This window comes from Aegilops tauschii, chromosome 3 (genome assembly GCF_002575655.3).
Source record: "Aegilops tauschii subsp. strangulata cultivar AL8/78 chromosome 3, Aet v6.0, whole genome shotgun sequence".
In the NCBI taxonomy this organism is placed as follows: Eukaryota; Viridiplantae; Streptophyta; class Magnoliopsida; order Poales; family Poaceae; genus Aegilops; species Aegilops tauschii.
Genome location: NC_053037.3, coordinates 491,495,785 through 491,513,078, shown reverse-complemented (window position 1 = coordinate 491,513,078; position 17,294 = coordinate 491,495,785). Strand labels below are relative to the sequence as shown.

At 43.5% G+C, this 17,294-nt stretch overlaps 2 protein-coding genes and 1 non-coding gene across 5 annotated transcripts; 2 read left to right on the top strand and 1 right to left on the bottom strand.

The window, feature by feature from the left end:
* Window positions 1–1,569: 1,569 nt before the first annotated feature.
* LOC109743865 (putative UDP-rhamnose:rhamnosyltransferase 1) lies at window positions 1,570–3,285 on the top strand. Its single transcript, XM_020302948.4, has one exon. The coding sequence runs from the start codon at window positions 1,769–1,771 to the stop codon at window positions 3,200–3,202; it is 1,434 nt and encodes a 477-aa protein (XP_020158537.1). The 5' UTR covers window positions 1,570–1,768; the 3' UTR covers window positions 3,203–3,285.
* Window positions 3,202–7,192, bottom strand: LOC109743866 (uncharacterized). 3 transcript variants are annotated; one of them, XR_012205414.1, is made up of 5 exons: window positions 6,877–7,192; window positions 4,821–5,112; window positions 3,953–4,402; window positions 3,515–3,773; window positions 3,202–3,416 (listed from the first exon to the last, which is right to left on the bottom strand). It is a non-coding gene; the product is annotated as an uncharacterized protein (transcript). The 3 variants fall into 3 exon arrangements; XR_012205413.1 differs by having other exon boundaries at window positions 4,859–5,112; window positions 6,877–7,181; XR_012205415.1 differs by lacking the exon at window positions 4,821–5,112 and having other exon boundaries at window positions 6,877–7,174.
* A 463-nt stretch (window positions 7,193–7,655) lies between these two features.
* On the top strand, window positions 7,656–12,877 carry LOC109743856 (uncharacterized). Its single transcript, XM_073510901.1, has 6 exons — window positions 7,656–7,706; window positions 10,919–11,477; window positions 11,618–11,728; window positions 11,804–11,953; window positions 12,049–12,147; window positions 12,592–12,877. Exons 2-3 carry the CDS (start codon window positions 10,926–10,928, stop codon window positions 11,648–11,650), a joined length of 585 nt encoding a protein of 194 aa, XP_073367002.1. The 5' UTR covers window positions 7,656–7,706; window positions 10,919–10,925; the 3' UTR covers window positions 11,651–11,728; window positions 11,804–11,953; window positions 12,049–12,147; window positions 12,592–12,877.
* The last annotated feature ends 4,417 nt before the right edge of the window (window positions 12,878–17,294 follow it).

Sequence of the window (17,294 nt, the reverse complement as noted above, 5' to 3'; positions counted from 1 at the left end):
ATACAAAATCGTCATCGAACGTTAAGCGTGCGGACCCTACGGGTTCGAGAACTATGTAGACATGACCGAGACACCTCTCCGGTTAATAACCAATAGCGGAACCTGGATGCTCATATTGGTTCCCACATATTCTACGAAGATCTTTATCGGTTGTACCGTAATGACAACATACATTATTCCCTTTGTTATCGGTATGTTACTTGTCCGAGATTCGATAGTCGGTATCTTCATACCTAGTTCAATCTCGTTATCAGCAAGTCTCTTTACTCGTTCCGTAATACATCATCTCGTAACTAACTCATTAGTCACATTGCTTGCAAGGCTTCTTATGATGTGTATTACTGAGAGGGCCCAGAGATACCTCTCCGATACTCTGAGTGGAGCTACTGTCGCTGGAGTCCCGAGGTGGAGCGGATGGCGCTGGAGCAGGAAAAGGAAACCCCCGCGGCGGGAACGTCAAAATCCTCAAAGTCGCACGGCGGTTGGCTGACAACCGCAATCGAAGCCCCCCTTCCCAGCACTGCAACTGAAGTACCCGCCGTCAGAGGTGCCGTAGTGGAGGTATTGTCCTCTGATGGTCGGTCGATACAGGCTGACCGAAACTTCATGTAGATGGGGGGAGGATCCTTGAGCATCCTCTACAACTGCCCGGGGTTGTAGCCTCCCGTCGTAACGGCCGCGAGCCACCGGTCGTGAGCACTACCACCGACGGGATAAGGAATCGGGCAGCGTGGTGGTAGAGTGTCAACGCCCATCAATGGCAACAAAGGGTGGTGAGAGAGGCGTGTGAATGGGGTTTGGGCGATTAGGGGAGTGGAGTGGGGAGTAATGGTCAATACATTCCACCTCACATGCTTCCCAAGGTGTGCAGACGAAAAGGCAGATTCAATCATTCCTCCTCAGCCGGACCCAAAACTGCTTTGAGCTTCATGCAGACCATAAATTCGATGTAGCCTGGACTAGACCGAATTTGCATCCATAGGATTTGTAATGGCTGCATCTGACCTACTAAACACGTGTGCATCCGAGATGCTCTAACACTGTGTTGCACACCCGTGCGCCCTAACGGCATCTCCATCGTGAACCGTCAAACAATCTGCAATTGTAAAAAATCATCCAATTTGCATGAAAATTTATCTGGTTTATTCAAATTTCATTTGAAATATGTCCAAACGTTTGATCGATAGGGTTGGATGGCCGGCTCCCGTATCAATGTCATGTCCGCGAACGGATCGTTTTAGGGGATAGGGCTGGAGATGGCCTAACCTTCTTTCGATTTTGATCTGCATACTCATCTTAACGGGGAAACTCTGACTTCTGACTTCCTTAATCGCGGGGTCCAGGCGTCGTTCCTGCTAAATAATGGAGCCCACTCACTCTAAGGATAACGGAAGGCCACTGTACGTAGCCGTCGATGTAACAGGAGCCCGGTACAGCCTGCACCTGCACGCTCCATCTCGCTGTCATGTTACGCAGATTTACCTACAAGTAGTATTATAATCTATCATGTTCACATGTACCGCGAATGGCGGCACACTGACAAACGATCATCCGTGACGCAGCCAAAACTGACTTGTTGATCTGGTCCCATTTTTATATCTTCATTGCCCGCCATATTTGGCCCTCCGACCACGTTCAGAAAACGGAGCGAGATCCAAGTTCAAACGCGAGAATCCGCAAAATCTGTGAACTCCACGGAAAGGATCAACAGCGAGCATCTAGCAGCTGGGAAATCCTGCCCTCCGTTGCCAAAGCTTAATTTCCTGGGATGGAGGCCACGGCCGGCGGCAAGATGCACGTCGTGATGCTGCCATGGCTGGCCTTCGGCCACGTGCTCCCGTTCACGGAGTTCGCCAAGCGGGTGGCCCGGCAGGGCCACCGGGTCACCCTCCTCTCCACGCCGAGGAACACCCGCCGGCTCATCGACATCCCGCCGGGCCTCGCCGGCCTCATCCGCGTCGTGGACGTCCCGCTGCCGCGTGTCGACCGCCTGCCGGAGCACGCCGAGGCGACCATCGACCTCCCCTCCGACGACCTCCGCCCGTACCTGCGCCGCGCCTACGACGCTGCCTTCGAGCGCGAGCTCTCGCGGCTGCTCCAGGAGGAGGAGGCGGCGGGATCGAGGCCGGACTGGATCCTCGTCGACTACGCGTCGTACTGGGCGCCGGCGGCCGTGGCGAGGCATGGCGTGCCGTGCGCGTTCATCAGCCTGTTCGGCGCCGCGGCGCTCAGCTTCTTCGGGACCCCTGAGACGCTCCTTGGCCTCGGGAGGCACGCCAAGACGGAGCCGGCGCACTTGACAGTCGTCCCCGAGTACGTCCCGTTCCCGACCACCGTGGCGTACCGCGGCTACGAGGCGCGCGAGCTGTTCGAGCCGGGCTTGGTCCCGGACGACTCCGGCGTGTCGGAGGGCTACCGGTTCGCCAAGACCATCGAAGGGTGCCGGCTCGTGGGCATCAGGAGCAGCTCGGAGTTCGAGCCGGAGTGGCTGCGGCTGCTCGGCGAGCTCTACGAGAAGCCGGTGATCCCGGTCGGCCTGTTCCCTCCGGCGCCGCAGCAAGACGTGGCCGGCCACGAGGCGACGCTGCGCTGGCTGGACGGACAGGCTCCGAGCTCCGTCGTGTACGCGGCCTTCGGCAGCGAGGTGAAGCTGACGAGCGCGCAGCTGCAACGGATCGCGCTCGGCTTGGAGGCGGCCGGGCTGCCTTTCCTCTGGGCGTTCAGGGCGCCGACGGACTCCACCTCGGGCGGCCTGCCCGAGGGCTTCGAGGAGCGGCTCGCCGTCGCCGGCCGGGGAGTCCTGTGCCGAGGCTGGGTGCCGCAGGTGAGGTTGCTGGCCCATGCATCAGTGGGGGGGTTCCTGACGCACGCCGGCTGGAACTCGATCGCCGAGGGCCTGGCGCACGGCGTGAGGCTGGTGCTGCTGCCGCTGGTGTTCGAGCAGGGCCTCAACGCCAGGAACCTGGTGGACAAGAAGGTCGGCGTGGAGGTGGCGCGGGACGAGCAGGACGGGTCGTTTGCCGCCGCCGACATCGCGGCGGCTCTGAGGAGGGTCATGGTGGAAGACGAAGGCGAGGGTTTCGGGGCCAAGGTGAAGGAGCTGGCCAAAGTGTTTGGGGACGACGAGGTGAATGATCAGTGTGTGCGAGATTTTCTCCGGCACTTGTCGGAGCACACCAAAAAGAACCAAGATCAGGACTGAAAATTTCAAATATCATCGACTATCTTTCAGTGAAGTGAAGCATGCTACATGTGATTTCCATAATAAGTGGTCGCCGTTACAAATTTACAACCCCATAAACCGTGCTACTCCTTTGACAGGAAATTTCAACAAGGGGGGTGTGTAGTGGGTACAACCAAAAGGTCAAAATTAGCGGCACATAACCGGTCCCTTCCAGCCAAATTTGTCTGTCACACTGCACCAAAATCCACCAGATCATCGTCACTCGCCGTCACAGGTGGCTGAGTTCACCAAATATGTTGAAAACATAGTAAGGGCGAGGATAAAGTTTACCTTTCACCGTGGAAGCCCCAGCAGAGTCCTTGTTCTGTGCACGAACAAGTCCCGGGATTTCCACATCGCAGGAAGGTGCCCTGGACCGTGGCGAAGGATAGCTGCGCCACGGCATCCTTCTACCGAGTGAGACCATCGGCATTGCTGTCGAATGTTTATATTTCAATAGCTTGCTTTCTTTAGCCCCATGCATCAAAAGCTTTATGTTTTTGGAGACTATCATGGCATGTCTCCGCACGAAATATCCTTGCTCGAGCTCCTATGACAAAGCATGTTCGCTTGACAGGTCAGAACTTTCTAAAACCACATGTGCAGTAGTATATCGACCAAAAGGTACTGTATAAACCAACCTTCTGTTAGATAATGGAAATTGGTAAATGATATGAACGCATCAACTGGAACTTCAACAGCAGAAATGGAAGTACAGTATGAACATACCGGAATGTCAATGATATCACCAGCAGCAAAAATATTAACCTGGCCTTTCACTCTTAGATTTGCATCAACCATCAATCTTCCATCATTGTCCAAGCAATCTTCCAGCTCAGAACCTCTAATCCATGAAGAACTCAGTGGTCTGTCGAGGCACGAGAAGTAGCAATCAGCTGTTATCTCTATCCCCGACGACGTCCTGTAGAGCCTATCTCCCTCTGACATGAACTCTAGATCGATCAACTGCTCCAAATAAACTTCAACATTCTTCGATCTCAGCCAAAGCAGTGCCTTACCACCAGCTTTTTGATCAACAGATTCCAACAATCTTGGTCTGTCATGAACCAGTGTCACCTTGTTGTCTGGATAATTCACAGCTCTTTCAGCAGCAAGCTCAACGCCTGATGGCTCACCCAACAATAAGAATCGAATCGGAATATTTTATCTTCACGTCATCTGGAAATGTAGACGAGATCAGATACTCAAGAGCTAACAATACCCATCACAAGAACAAGTCATACCCAGGAAACATTCACTGTGTCGTATGCAATAGTAAATTTTTACATTTTGAAAGGGTATACAATAGCCTAGATTGATTGTAGGCTTGTGTCTAAGCACTGAGTTATGACATTTGTTTGATATGTGCTAGAGTAGACACGTCCATTGGAAAATAAGGAAGTCATAATTGTTTTGTAGAAATAAGGAAGTCATAGTTGTTTTGTAAAAACATTTTTGTCGCTACATATAAAATATCAAACGATATGGGTTTCACTTTTCCAACGAATAAGGTGTAGATATAGTTTTATATGGTTTGTCTAAGTAACTATCAGTGCATCAAAATGATAGACAAGCCGATACAAATAAAAACACTTACGAAAAGAAAGCAACAATTGGATGAGCATGGTGGCTTGCCTTCTTGAAACTGTTCCAGCCTGTCTCTCCTTGTTCGTGGACACTAATTTGTGTGACCTGTGGCTATGACAAGGTATGTGTACTCCACCAAACGACCCTCTGCTGTGATCACAGCCTCTCCACTTACATCAGTAGCAGAGGCTGAAATGACTTCACCACTCAAGTAATCACTGTGGTTAATTAATGATTTCTCAACAACAGATGGCTCCACCTTTGATCTCATGTTAGTCCATGGAATTTCAAGGTACTCTTTCCTAAAATCAAGAAAAAGAAAGGTGTTCAATTATATTTTGGTTAAGATGAAGAGAGTACAACTTGGGGTTATGGGGAAGGTATCAGGTACTCCCATCCTTGGGGTACTCCCGGTGCTTCAAGTTTAAAAAAACATTCAGAAATATTTCAAAAATTTCCGAAAAAAGGTGAATGTTCGCAAGGAATGTAACTACAACCCCTAAAAATTTCAGGTCCAAACTCGAAATGTACATCAAGAAACAAAAATGTGAAATCTGGCATGAATAGTGTAAGAAAAAGACAAAATCAACATTGACACTATTCACATCTGGATTTCACATTTTTGTTTCTCAATGTACATTTCGAGTTTGGACCTGAATTTTCTAGGGGATGTAGTCACATTCCTTGCGAACATTCCCATTTTTTTCGAAAATTTTGAAAACATTTAAGATTTGTTTTTGAACTTGGAGCACCGGGAGTACCCCATGGATGGGAGTACCAGATATTTTCCCTGGGGTTATGCACTTATGCTAGCATTCTCCAAATATTGTTCTCGAGAAAAAGCATTCTCCAAATATGTTAAGTAAGATTAGGGGCTTGCCAGCATTCCTTCATTGGAAATTACGACTAGTGAGTTTAAAGCACGCATGATGCAAAGCTGACGAGTAACGACGAACATAGACCATTTTTTGGAGACTACATAACATAAGCACTACAATTATAAGTAGTTAAGGTTCACTGCTATTTTTTTACCCAATCAAGTCACATGCACCGAAGGGTGATGGTAGACAAATCCGTCGGCGTTAATTTTGTACGGACATCTCAAGCAGGATGTTGGATTAAAAAATCGGGCTGTTGAAACAAAATCTGGATGTAGATGTATTTTAAAGGGACTATTTTTGTTACAAATTTTCCCCTACTAACTACTAATGTGTCTGCCTTTAAGGTTCACAAACATCTTCTTTATAAGGAGTATATCAACCAAGGACCCCAAGGTGGTGCCTAATGTGGTAACTGAAAAATGTTCCATACATAACAGGTAACCAAAGTCTATTCACACCTCTGTTTTAAAGCATCACACCTCTTTTTTGACTCATTCATTTTGTTTTGGATTCAAAATAACTATTTTTCTATATATTGTGAGCACCCAATGTACAAAGTAACACAGCCTTGGAAACAGTGACGGATATTCCGATTCATTAGGTTCTGTTTCAACGTGGAAGTAGTGGAATAACTGAATATCTGCATCGAGTCGATCAAGACTTCACCCCAAAAAAGTAAAAATGATAGCATATGCAGATATACAGGTCACATCCTCCCGACACCATAGAAATGTTAACCAGTGAGATTTTGGATATTTATTAGTGAAAAAAAAAAACTGGTGAGGGTTCTGATTTGCAAACCAATTCTTTTTTTTTAATAGTCCAGCAAATCGATTCTTATTTAACAAGTGAAAGATCAATCCAGCAAATGACAACCAATTCTTGTTTAGCAAATCAATATCTCGTATTCTCAACGATCTAGCAGGGACTATATTTGGGCGTAACTAATGTTAGCGACTTAGCGTGGCATCTGAATCATGGGGTTAATCAATGGATTTATCTGGATGATGCGCGAAAAAGTAATCAGCAATGCGCACAGTTACATCAAGCACGCCACAGTTTCGGCACCAGCTTATCAACAATCTCACGATGTAACTCATCGTTTAGCCATAGTTTTGGGGATAAATTGTGGCACCGGCAAATCCAGTAACAGGTGTAAAGAAGATATGTGTAGAGAGCACTTACGGGTCGATTATGACGACGTCGGCATAGCTCTGGAGGGAGCTGGCGATGAGCGCGCCGGCGACGCCGCCACCGACAACCACCACGGCCGCCCGCCGGCTCCCGTAAGGATGGATCCATCCGGCACCGCCGGCCGGCGAGCGGAGGAGCGGAAGGAGTAGGGGCCGTTAGGCAGCAGCGGCTCCCGGTGGTGGCGAGTGGTGCCCCGGACGGGTGGTCGGGGTCGCCATTCTTAGGAACAGGGCAGGCAGTGGGGGTTCCGGTGCCATTGCCGGGGACTGCCGATGGCTCCCGCGACCACGAGGATTATTGTTTTTTTCACAACGGGGCCCCTATTTTCCCGGTGAAACAGAGGCGAAGGTTCGCGTGTCCTGTTGCTGCGACATCTCTCGGGGCCCCTTTGATTAAACGAAACTTGTATTTTCCAAATGTTCTGATTTTGTTTTCAGATCCGAACGCATTCAATCCCGTCCGATCTGAATCCGACGTTTCACAGCCTCCCGTGCGATAACCGCTCGATCTAATCACGAGCCAGATGATACCCGTTTCCCGTTCTCTCTATGGTAAGTGGCCCCGCGCCGTTTCTTTCTCCAATGGCCGGCCTCCTCGCGCACGATCCCCTCTCCTCTTCTTCCCCCGAACTGCTCGCTCACTTGTAACGGCAATTGGCCCCACTCCTCCCCACTCCGCGATTACTTCCCCTCTTCCGCTTCCTCCCAGTGAACCGAGGCGGAATCGCGGATCCCCTTCTTCCACGGCGAATCGAGACCGGGGGGGGGGGGGGGGGGGGGGCGCTGGTTGCTTCTACGGCGGTCGGCGACCGATTTGTTCCGGTGAGATTTCCTATCCCCCCCCCTCCCCCTCCCCCGCCTTGTGTTTGCGTCGTGGGGTGAACCCGGGGTTCCGCGGGCGATTTTTGGAGGGTGTAGATGCTTTTTTGATGGTGCAGCGAGTCGTTTTGTTCGGGTGTTAGTTTGCTTGAGATTGGTGTGCAGAAGGGAGTTGGATGTGTTTGTGGGTTCATTCCAATTAGGTCAAACGCGGTTGTGGTGTTGTAGTTTAGGCGTAGATTTGTACGAAACCTTGTGGTTCAAGATCGATTTGGTTGCGGGTGGTGGTATGTGTCTGATTTCCCCGGGATTCCATCTTGTTTTGGTGAATTTTTTAATGTGGAAATGAACTCTATACCCAATCCCTCCCTTATGTGTTTCAGATGCAGATGTGTGATGATGTGTTGCGCAAGGTCCAAGTGTAAATTCGTATTGCGACAATAATCTATGGGTAATGCATATCTACCGGGACTTGTTGATTGAAATTACCACTAAATTTGTTATTTGTTACCATGAAATTGCATGCTAGGTCACATGCTTCAGATCCAGCATAATGCTTAATGTTTTTTACTAGGTCCTTTTTGCTTGTCAATACCACTGTATTTGTTAGTGGTTACCTTGAAATCTCACTCTAGTTCAGTCGTTTCATATCTAGCATAATGCTTGATTCTTGCCATAGCTTATTGCTTCATATTACCACTAGATTTGTTAGTTGTTACCATGCAATTCCTCTCTTGTTTTCAAATTACCAGTGGTTAAAGTAACATTCATATATAACGAACGTTCTGATTTTAGTAGACAGAACTGAACGATGCTAATAACCATGCATGTGTACTTCTCACCTTTTTCTCATATTAGCAACTTCAAGTACGTACTTTCCTCCACCGTTCCCTCATTCCTCACCTTTTATTAGAGCAAATTAATTGCATGCGAAAAAGACAAAAAAGATAATGTCATCATATACTCTCTCAGTTTTGAACTTCAAAAAGTTTGTAGCTCAAATCGTTACTCCATCAAAAAAATGTTTTCACATAAAAAACTCGTCGCGGCGAGGCCTTCAAAACTAGGTCCTATATTGGTATGTTCTGACAAATTTTTTAGGGGTAAAAAGTTACCACGCCAGTGCTACACAAGTTATCATGACAGTTGAGCATAAGTTATCATGTTGTTTATAAATAAATTACCAGGCATAAAAAAAGTCCCTCCAACCTTCTCTTACATGCACATGTGTGTGTGCATACATTAGAGGGGAAATATCTGATGTCATCCTATATTCTCCCCTCTTTTGAAACATCGAAATGTTTTATAGCTCAAACCGTTGGCCCGATTGAAAAATTGTTTTCACATAAAAAATTATAATGAGACCTAAGAAATTAGATTTCATGTTGATATGTTCTGATGATTTTTTTTGTTGAAATAGTTACCAGGCCAGGGCTAAGTAAGTTATCATCTCTGATATGTATATATTATCATGCTATTTACACATGAGTTACCGTGGTACATATTGAACAACATTTTCTCCAGGATAAAGTTATCGCGGTGTTTGTGCGTGACTTACCACGCTTGCGGTCCGTATATTACCACACTATTTACACATTAGTTATCGAGAGTATCTTTTCAAACAACCCCCCCCCCCCCGGGTCAAAGTTATCACGGCGTTTGTATACCTGAGTGATCAAGTCTACAATTTGTATATTACTGTGCTACTTACATGAAAGTTGTCGGGAGGGGATATGTTTTCGAACAACTTCAGCCCCTGACCCAACCTCCATCAAAGTTACGGTGGTGTTTTGTGCGTGACTTATCAAATATATGGTGCGTATAGTATTATGCTACTTACACGGAAGTTATCAGGGGAATGTTTTTAAACAACCCCCGATGGTCAAAGTTATCATGGTGTTTGTGCGTGAGTTATCAGCTCTATTGTGTGTATGTTACCATCTATTTATAAAGAATTTTACCGTGGGTACATTTGAAAAAAATTGCCCCGGTCAAAAGTTATCATGGAGTTTGTGTCTAAGTCAGGTCTGCGATTTGTATATTATCATGCTATTTACATAGAATTTACTGTGAGTATGCTTTCAATAAAAAACTTCCCCGGTAAAAGTTACCACGATGTTTGTACCTGAGTTATCAGGTCTACGGTGTATGTGTTATCATACTATTTCCACATAAGTTAGCAGGGGTATGGTTTCAACAACTATTTTCTTCGGTTCAGAGTTACCATGATGTTTGTACGTAAGTTATCATGCCCGTAGTGTGTATATTATCATTATTTACACAGGAGTGGCCGGGGTAAGTTTTCAATAATTTTTTTCCCTCGGTTCAAAGTTATTGCAATGTTTGTACCTAAGTTATCAGTTATTCGGTGCATATATTATCATGTTATTTTTACAGAAGTTATCGGAGTATGTGTCAACAACTATTTCTTCAAGTCAAAGTTACAGTTGTGTCTGTACGCAAGTAATCAGGTCTACGGTGTATAAATTACCATGCTATTTACATGAAAGTTACTGGGAGATGTTTTAAAAAACTTTTTGATCTATGTGAAGCGGTATGGAATGTGCAAGAAAATGATGGAACTTGGATGCACAAATTCAAGTAACTGGAACCGATGATAATGTTGGTTCAATTCTTTTTAAAACTCGTAATAAGAAGGTATAAGTAGTGTGTACCTTGTGACAAACCAGCAAATTAGCCTAGTTGGTTGTTATCGTGGGATTAACATATGAGGTCGTGGGTTCGATTCCCTGCTACAACAACAAATTTTGCATAATTATAAGAGGCTGCGCACCACAAAAAATCCCCTATAAAATCGGATCTCATTAAAGTGTCATCAATTCCACGGCGCATGATTGGAAAGTCATTAATCATGACCGCAGAAAATTAGGCATGGGATCAAAAAGTCATTAATATCATTAAAGGTGTTAATTGTTTTCATAAAAAGGATCTCATTAAAACAAGAACGATTCTGCGCCATGAGATCGCGATCGGACGACAACAAGATCGTTCGGATCTGATCACAAAATCTGAATGCTCGGAAATTAGATTGTCAACTAAGAAAGTTATCACGGCTGATAAGTTCTGATTACCAGTCTCATGCATACAAATTACCAGTGGTTTTGTTGAGTTGTTGGTTGTTGTGTCTTTCAATTCACCTTTCTCAACTCTTTGATTGTCAGTCCTTAATTGTTTTGTTTCTTTGTACTTGGCAGGGGCACGATGCCAAGGAAGCGCAACGGATATGGTGATGGCCATGAGGGAGTTCCTTCAAAGAAGCCGAAGCGCCCTCCACCTCGTAACAGGGCTTCCCCTAACTCACTTTTGACTGCCTGTAAAGGTTTGTCTGATGGTAGGAAAAATGCTATCGACGAAATGGACTTCAAAAGCCTTCGGGAGATCAAGTGCGGCCACCCATTCAGTTTCCTTAGTGAATGGCTTGCCAGGTTATACGAGCCAAAATCTCGTGAAGTGGTTGTTCCAGGGCGTGGCAGGATCCCTGTTAATGAAGAGTCGGTTCATCGTGTGATGGGTGTGCCCCGTGGTAGGGAGGATGTCCCTTACAATCTACCTACAGAAGCTGATATTGAGTTAGGTATTGAGATGTTTGGTGAGCTTGGACATACGCCGAAGATGACAGATGTCCTTGATCTTATAACAAGTTCTGTCAATATTGATGAGAAGTTCAAGCCAATGTGGCTTATGCTTGCCGGCAATATTGTCATTGCGCCTACTACATCCAACAAGATTAGTCCTAGGTGGTATGGTGTGTTGGTAAGTATTTCCATACTTGCTCATTTTGTATGGTGATAACTTTACGTCTTGTGGCTGATAACTTGCATCATGCTTATATGGAAACTGCAATGCTTTCTAGCATGTTAATTTTTTGTTTATTTTCTTCCTTGTTTTTTCAGCAAAACATTAATAGAGTTAAAGATCTAAACTAGTCCAAGTTCATTGCTGATGAGCTCCACAAGGCACTGTCAAAGGGAAAGCCTACAAAGGGATGCCTTCTTTTCTACAATGTAAGTTTTGCTGCTTTTTTTCTTTTTTGCTTTTGTTTTGATTGTGTATTCTGACGACATTCACCTTTTTACCAGCTTTTGTACATTGACGCGATTGATCTTACTGGTCTTGGTATCGCATTGCCCGATGGTGCTTTTGCTATTAATGTTTGGACGAAAGAGAAGATATCTGAAGTGCTTAGTAGGGATGTCCAAGCGGACGAAATTTCTTATGGGAAACTACCGGTAACTTGTTTTTTCTGATCAGTTCATGTACTTACTGCAAATGCATTTGTTTTCATACTTTTCCTTACTCATTTCCGTTCTCAATAATTCGCCAGTTGAAACCCCAGTTTGGCGCCGATTTTTGCTTGTTTGGCGGTTTACAAGGTCTTGGGAAATTCATGCGTGTGCATGTCCCACCAAACTGCAGTGATGAGGTATGCTGGGTTTTTTTATTTTGTTTGGAGGTATTCTAGTAATTGTAGCTCCTTTTGTTCTTTTCTTGCATTTACATGGTAACTTATGACTGTACACCCTCATAACTATTTTGTATTACACATCTGAAAGTTTTACACACTGTTAACATATGTTGTGTTTATGATGGTAACTTTTGTTGCATTCACATGGTACTTTGTGGTTGTTCTCCCTGACAACCCATGTTTTACCTATCTGAATTTATTACTGTCGATAACTTGTGTTGCACTTGGATGGTATCTTCTGTTGCACTCACATGACAACTTCTGTATGCATATCCTGATTATTCTTTATTTATGATCTTGGTTTGTGTGTTTTGTGTACTTCATGATCCTTTTTCGCATCTGAAAATCATGTCTAGTAACTAAAAGTGTTCCTTGTGTTCTTTGTTTCTTACTAATGAGCAGAAACTTGCAAAGGCTTCTGAGCTTGTCGGTCGGTTTTCGTCTGCCTTGGTTGGCCTGCTTGGCGATCTTGTGCAAGGGTTCATCTCCCTTGATGATGAAGGCAGTTCACATGTGTCTCATCGACTAGACACGGATCTTAGGGGAATTTCTTTTGGTACTCACAATATGGCAAAGCCCCCTCCTGCACGCCGTACCTGTCAAATAGACAACCTTGGAAAGAATATTATTGATGAATCGGATACTGACAATGAGACGCAGGATAACGACGATGACGACTCTGATGATGATGATGATGATACAGACTTTCAAGTTTTTTACCATGGTGAAAAAGGCCATACTGGTTCTTCTTCCTGTAGCGGGGCAGTGAACGTGGCTTCTGGCAGCGGGGTAGCAAATGTGGACGCGCCACCCAAGCCTGCCCAACTATCAGATAGGGATATTCATCTTTCTGTCATGAAATTGGTCATCCAAGAGCTTGGGATCCGTGTGGCTGACAAGGGCGCTGGTGAGGTCATTCCACCCTCAACTCAGATTAAGCAGGTTCCACGCAGGTGAACTATCCTTTGTATTTTTCTACTACTTATATTTCTTCAGTTTCTCTTCTTTTGTCAATTTCTTTATTTTGTTACTGTATTTTTGACACTGCATGGTAGTTTCAACTGTTGGTATGTGATAATTTCAGTAGCATTTCTCTGATAACTTGCAACTATTATGTTCTTATATACATCTTCGCTTTTTGTTTCTAAACTACTGGTCCAACCATTTTGTTCACTACTTTATTTTTATTCAGGTCACCCAGCAAACAAATTGGTACACTTGAGGCGTCATCTAGTATCCCACGATCAAGGTAATCTGTTTTTTATTTCTAGTCTTTCCTTTTGTATTTTTTTATTCATTTTGTGTTGCATAATAGATGAATTCCAAGTTTGTTTTCTTCAGGTTTCATAATGCTACTTCTTATAATTAGCTAACCTTTTTATATAGTATATACATCTGTATAATATATGTTTACCTGGTTGATTATTCGTCGTGATTACCTTTGTTAAAAATATGCTGGTAACTTCATATTGCATGATAGTTTTGAACTGTTTGTCTGGTAATTTCAGTAGTATTACCCTGATAACTTGCAACTATCTCCTCATTTCTATACATCTACATTATTTGTTAATAAAATACTACTCTAATTATTTTTGTTTACTACTTGTATTTATATTCAGTGCACCCGACAAACAAGTCTGTTCACTTGAGGCGTCATCTACTATCCCGAGATCAGGTAATCCCCTTTTTGTTGTGGTCTATATTTTTTGTATTTTTATTCATTTTTTGTTGCATAATAGATGAATTTCCAAGCTTCTTTTATTTTAGATTTTATAATGCTACTTCTATAATTAGCTAGCCTTTTTATATGCTATATACATCCGTATAATCTATTCTTACCTGGTTAATTATTCGTCGTGGTCATTTTTGTTAATATATGCTGGTAACTTTTTGTTATTAGCATGCTTTAACTTACTTTTATGTCATAAGTTTAACTTAGTAAAGATAGCATATGTCCTTGTGACACAATCAACGCATGATAACTTTGTCTGTTCATTTTAACACTACATCTCACTTCTTATCATCCTCCCCCCATTCTTTGGCTTTTATTTTTTGCAGCCAGTCAAATCAAAAGAAGGCTGCTACAAAGGTGCGGTTTCTCAAGACTAGATCTTCTCCTCGACTAAGAGCAACATCTTCACAGCCGGTAGAAGTTGTGGATCTTGACGGTGACGTCTCCTGTTGCCGTTTCACAATCTGATGTGATGGCCTCTTCGCCAGCCTTCGTCGAAGCAGCGGCTACTTGCGAAGTTGCATCTGATGTTGTTGAATCTGTAAAACAACTTGCTGGAGTGGCCACCATCACTTCTGTTGTTGAAGAGCTCGCCTCTGCAGCTGTTAATGATGAATTGCATGCTGAGGAAATTCCTGCTGCAGACATTGGTATGCATGGAGGATCACTACTCTGATGTTAAACATACATACCTGGTTTGTGGATTTTTTATGCGATTCTTTTTTCAATGTGATAAAATATGTTTTTTGTCCTCTCATATGACACAACCCAAAATGTTAATGAAGTCGTCACTGAAGCTGCCCAAGTGTCTGTGCCCCCTGATGTGGGAGCGGCTGTTGCAGCAACTGGTGTTCATGCAGAAAAAACAGCTCCAGGTAATCATGCACTGTTCTGATAGTAACTATAGAATAGTCTGATGGTAACTTCACATAGTTATGTTGGTAAGTTACATATTGTGGTCCCTGGTAACTTGAGTTGCTATATACTGATAAGATCTCTTCTTATTCCCTGATAACCTGTGCCACTATCCTCTCATGCCACAATATGTTCTATGTCCATGGTAACTAACCAGTATGTTGCATGACAACTTCTGCATTTTTTGTGCCCCTGATCAATACCATTTTTTTGTTATTTTTTTGGCCTGAACCAGTGATGTTCTGGTAAGTGTCATTGTTTGGCCTGATAACTTTGACTCTAACCAAATATTATCTTACCCAATACAGTCTTCACAACACCCCTTTATCCCAACATTCATTGTTTGGCCTAATAACTACCACTCTATCCCAACATTATCTTACCCAATACGGCCTTGGCAACACCCCTTTTCTATTGTGGTGATAAGTCATTATTATTGTGCTGGTAACTTTCATTGTTCTAGCTTGATAACTTTCACTATATCCTAATATTTAGTTTACCCAATACGGTAGTGACAACACCCCTTCTGTTATTATTTGATGGTACTTCCCCGTGAAGTTCACCAATGTTATTACTATATATTTTTTAATTTGTTTGTTTATTGTGTATATCCCTTTTCTCATGTCCCATCTTACCTTTTGATTTTCGTTTTTTTTATATAATAATGAAATATCGTTGTGTTCGGGTGTATGATGTAGAACTTGATGATGACGAAGTACTTATGTGGTGGGAAGAATTTGAACATGATAACCCAGCAGCCAAAGGAAAAGCTGTTGCCCAAGGAGGTAATCATTTTTTGTTACTTTGACAATGCCAAAGTTGTGATGCACTATATAAATGTCACCTGGTAACTTTTGCCCCCATTGTTGATAAGTTACTTACAAACTGATTGATAACTTCTGATTTCCCACTTCGTTGAACCCTTCAGATTGTTTAACCTCTGTTTATCATCACCAATCCTTTTTCTAAACCCTTCAGAATGTTTCGCAGAGCATTGTCAAAGCCCCACATTTTCTACACCACACTTACCCCAACCCAAAGAGTATATGCAGCGCAGTGCCATGCCTAGATCTTTAATTCGGAAAGTTATTGTTACCCGCCCATCACAATACTAGTTGCTGCCATATTCGGCACTCATCCCCATCAAAGAGGATGAGGCTGTTTATGATGAAGTTATCAAGCACACAACTGATTCGAACTCCAAGATTAAGGGGTAACAAACGAGCTTTCTTAGTTTTTCATACCTTTATTGCAAAAAAAATTGCCATTCCATTTGTTGAGTTGCTTTCCCCCTAGTATCATAGTTTTAGGGTAGTCGACATCGATGGAAGGTGGGTCACACTCGGCGAGCTTGCTGATTGTGTGAGAAAACGGGGCAGGTTTCAACCAGTATTATTGAGTTGCATGTCCGTGTTCTTCAACATTTGGAAATGCCAAACAAGATTATCTTCCCTTGGTCGCTGTCCATATATCTTCTTGTTGGAGACTTCAAATGTAAATCCGTAATGCATCATTTCCGACGGGACCAACATTACATTCCGAGCCACCAATATGAGGTACTTTCCAGTTTGTTGTCATTCTTACATGTTAATATCCATTGCCTACATTTTTATTGCCAATTTAGCGTTGATATATAATTAGTTTTCTTTCACCCATAATCATGATAATTTTGCACTACCAATCATGGTAAATTTTCTGTTTTCCTACTATTCTCATAATTTCCCAGTGCTTTATTTCATGATAACTTCAGTATACATAGTCCGGTATCTTTGTATTTTTCTGGTATGGTAAATTGAGCATCCAAGGTCTAATAATATTTCTATCTTTTGTGTTTTCATGGTGGCTCCAGCATCCCTATTCTTGTATTTTTTATCTTCAATCGTATGATAACTTGATTGCTTTGCATGGTAATTTAGCATCTAACTTCTGGTAGTTTTTATCTTCTCCCATGATAACTTTTTTATGTGCCTTGTATTTAAGCATGCCTTCCTTTTTCTGTTCATGTTACCATTATTGTAGCTACTATTCCCTGCTCTACAAAAGTTGGGAGCGGCACCACATGACAGTCATTGGTATGTATTATCGCTGAATCTTAAGGCGAAACGATTTGAGGTGCTAGATTCACTTCATGAAGAAGATAGTCCATCTTTAATTGAGCACGCAACAAGGTATATGAACGCTATAAAGAAGGCTTGGTTGATTGCATACAAGGACTCACATAAGCAAATTCAAGACTATGAACTCGTGTACATTGATGTTCTTAAACAGGAGAACGGGTTAGTTGTGTATTTGTTTTTACTTTACTTTTTTGTTGGAGCTCAATTTTTTGTTAGATATCATGCTTACTGTTCTCACTTTGACACTCTGTTTCAGCATTGATTGTGGCTTCTTCACTCTCATGTTTCTGGAGTTATGGAATGGGAAAAATAATCCTGCTTTCACCCATGACCAAGTACCA

What these genes read in the sequence shown, in the direction of transcription:
- LOC109743865 (XM_020302948.4), top strand. Translation starts at nt 1,769, where the DNA reads ATGGAGGCCACGGCCGGCGGCAAGATGCACGTCGTGATGCTGCCATGG.
- LOC109743856 (XM_073510901.1), top strand. Translation starts at nt 10,926, where the DNA reads ATGCCAAGGAAGCGCAACGGATATGGTGATGGCCATGAGGGAGTTCCT. An exon ending in CTAGGTGGTATGGTGTGTTG is followed by an intron (nt 11,478 to 11,617) that starts GTAAGTATTTCC and finishes TTGTTTTTTCAG; the next exon opens with CAAAACATTAATAGAGTTAA.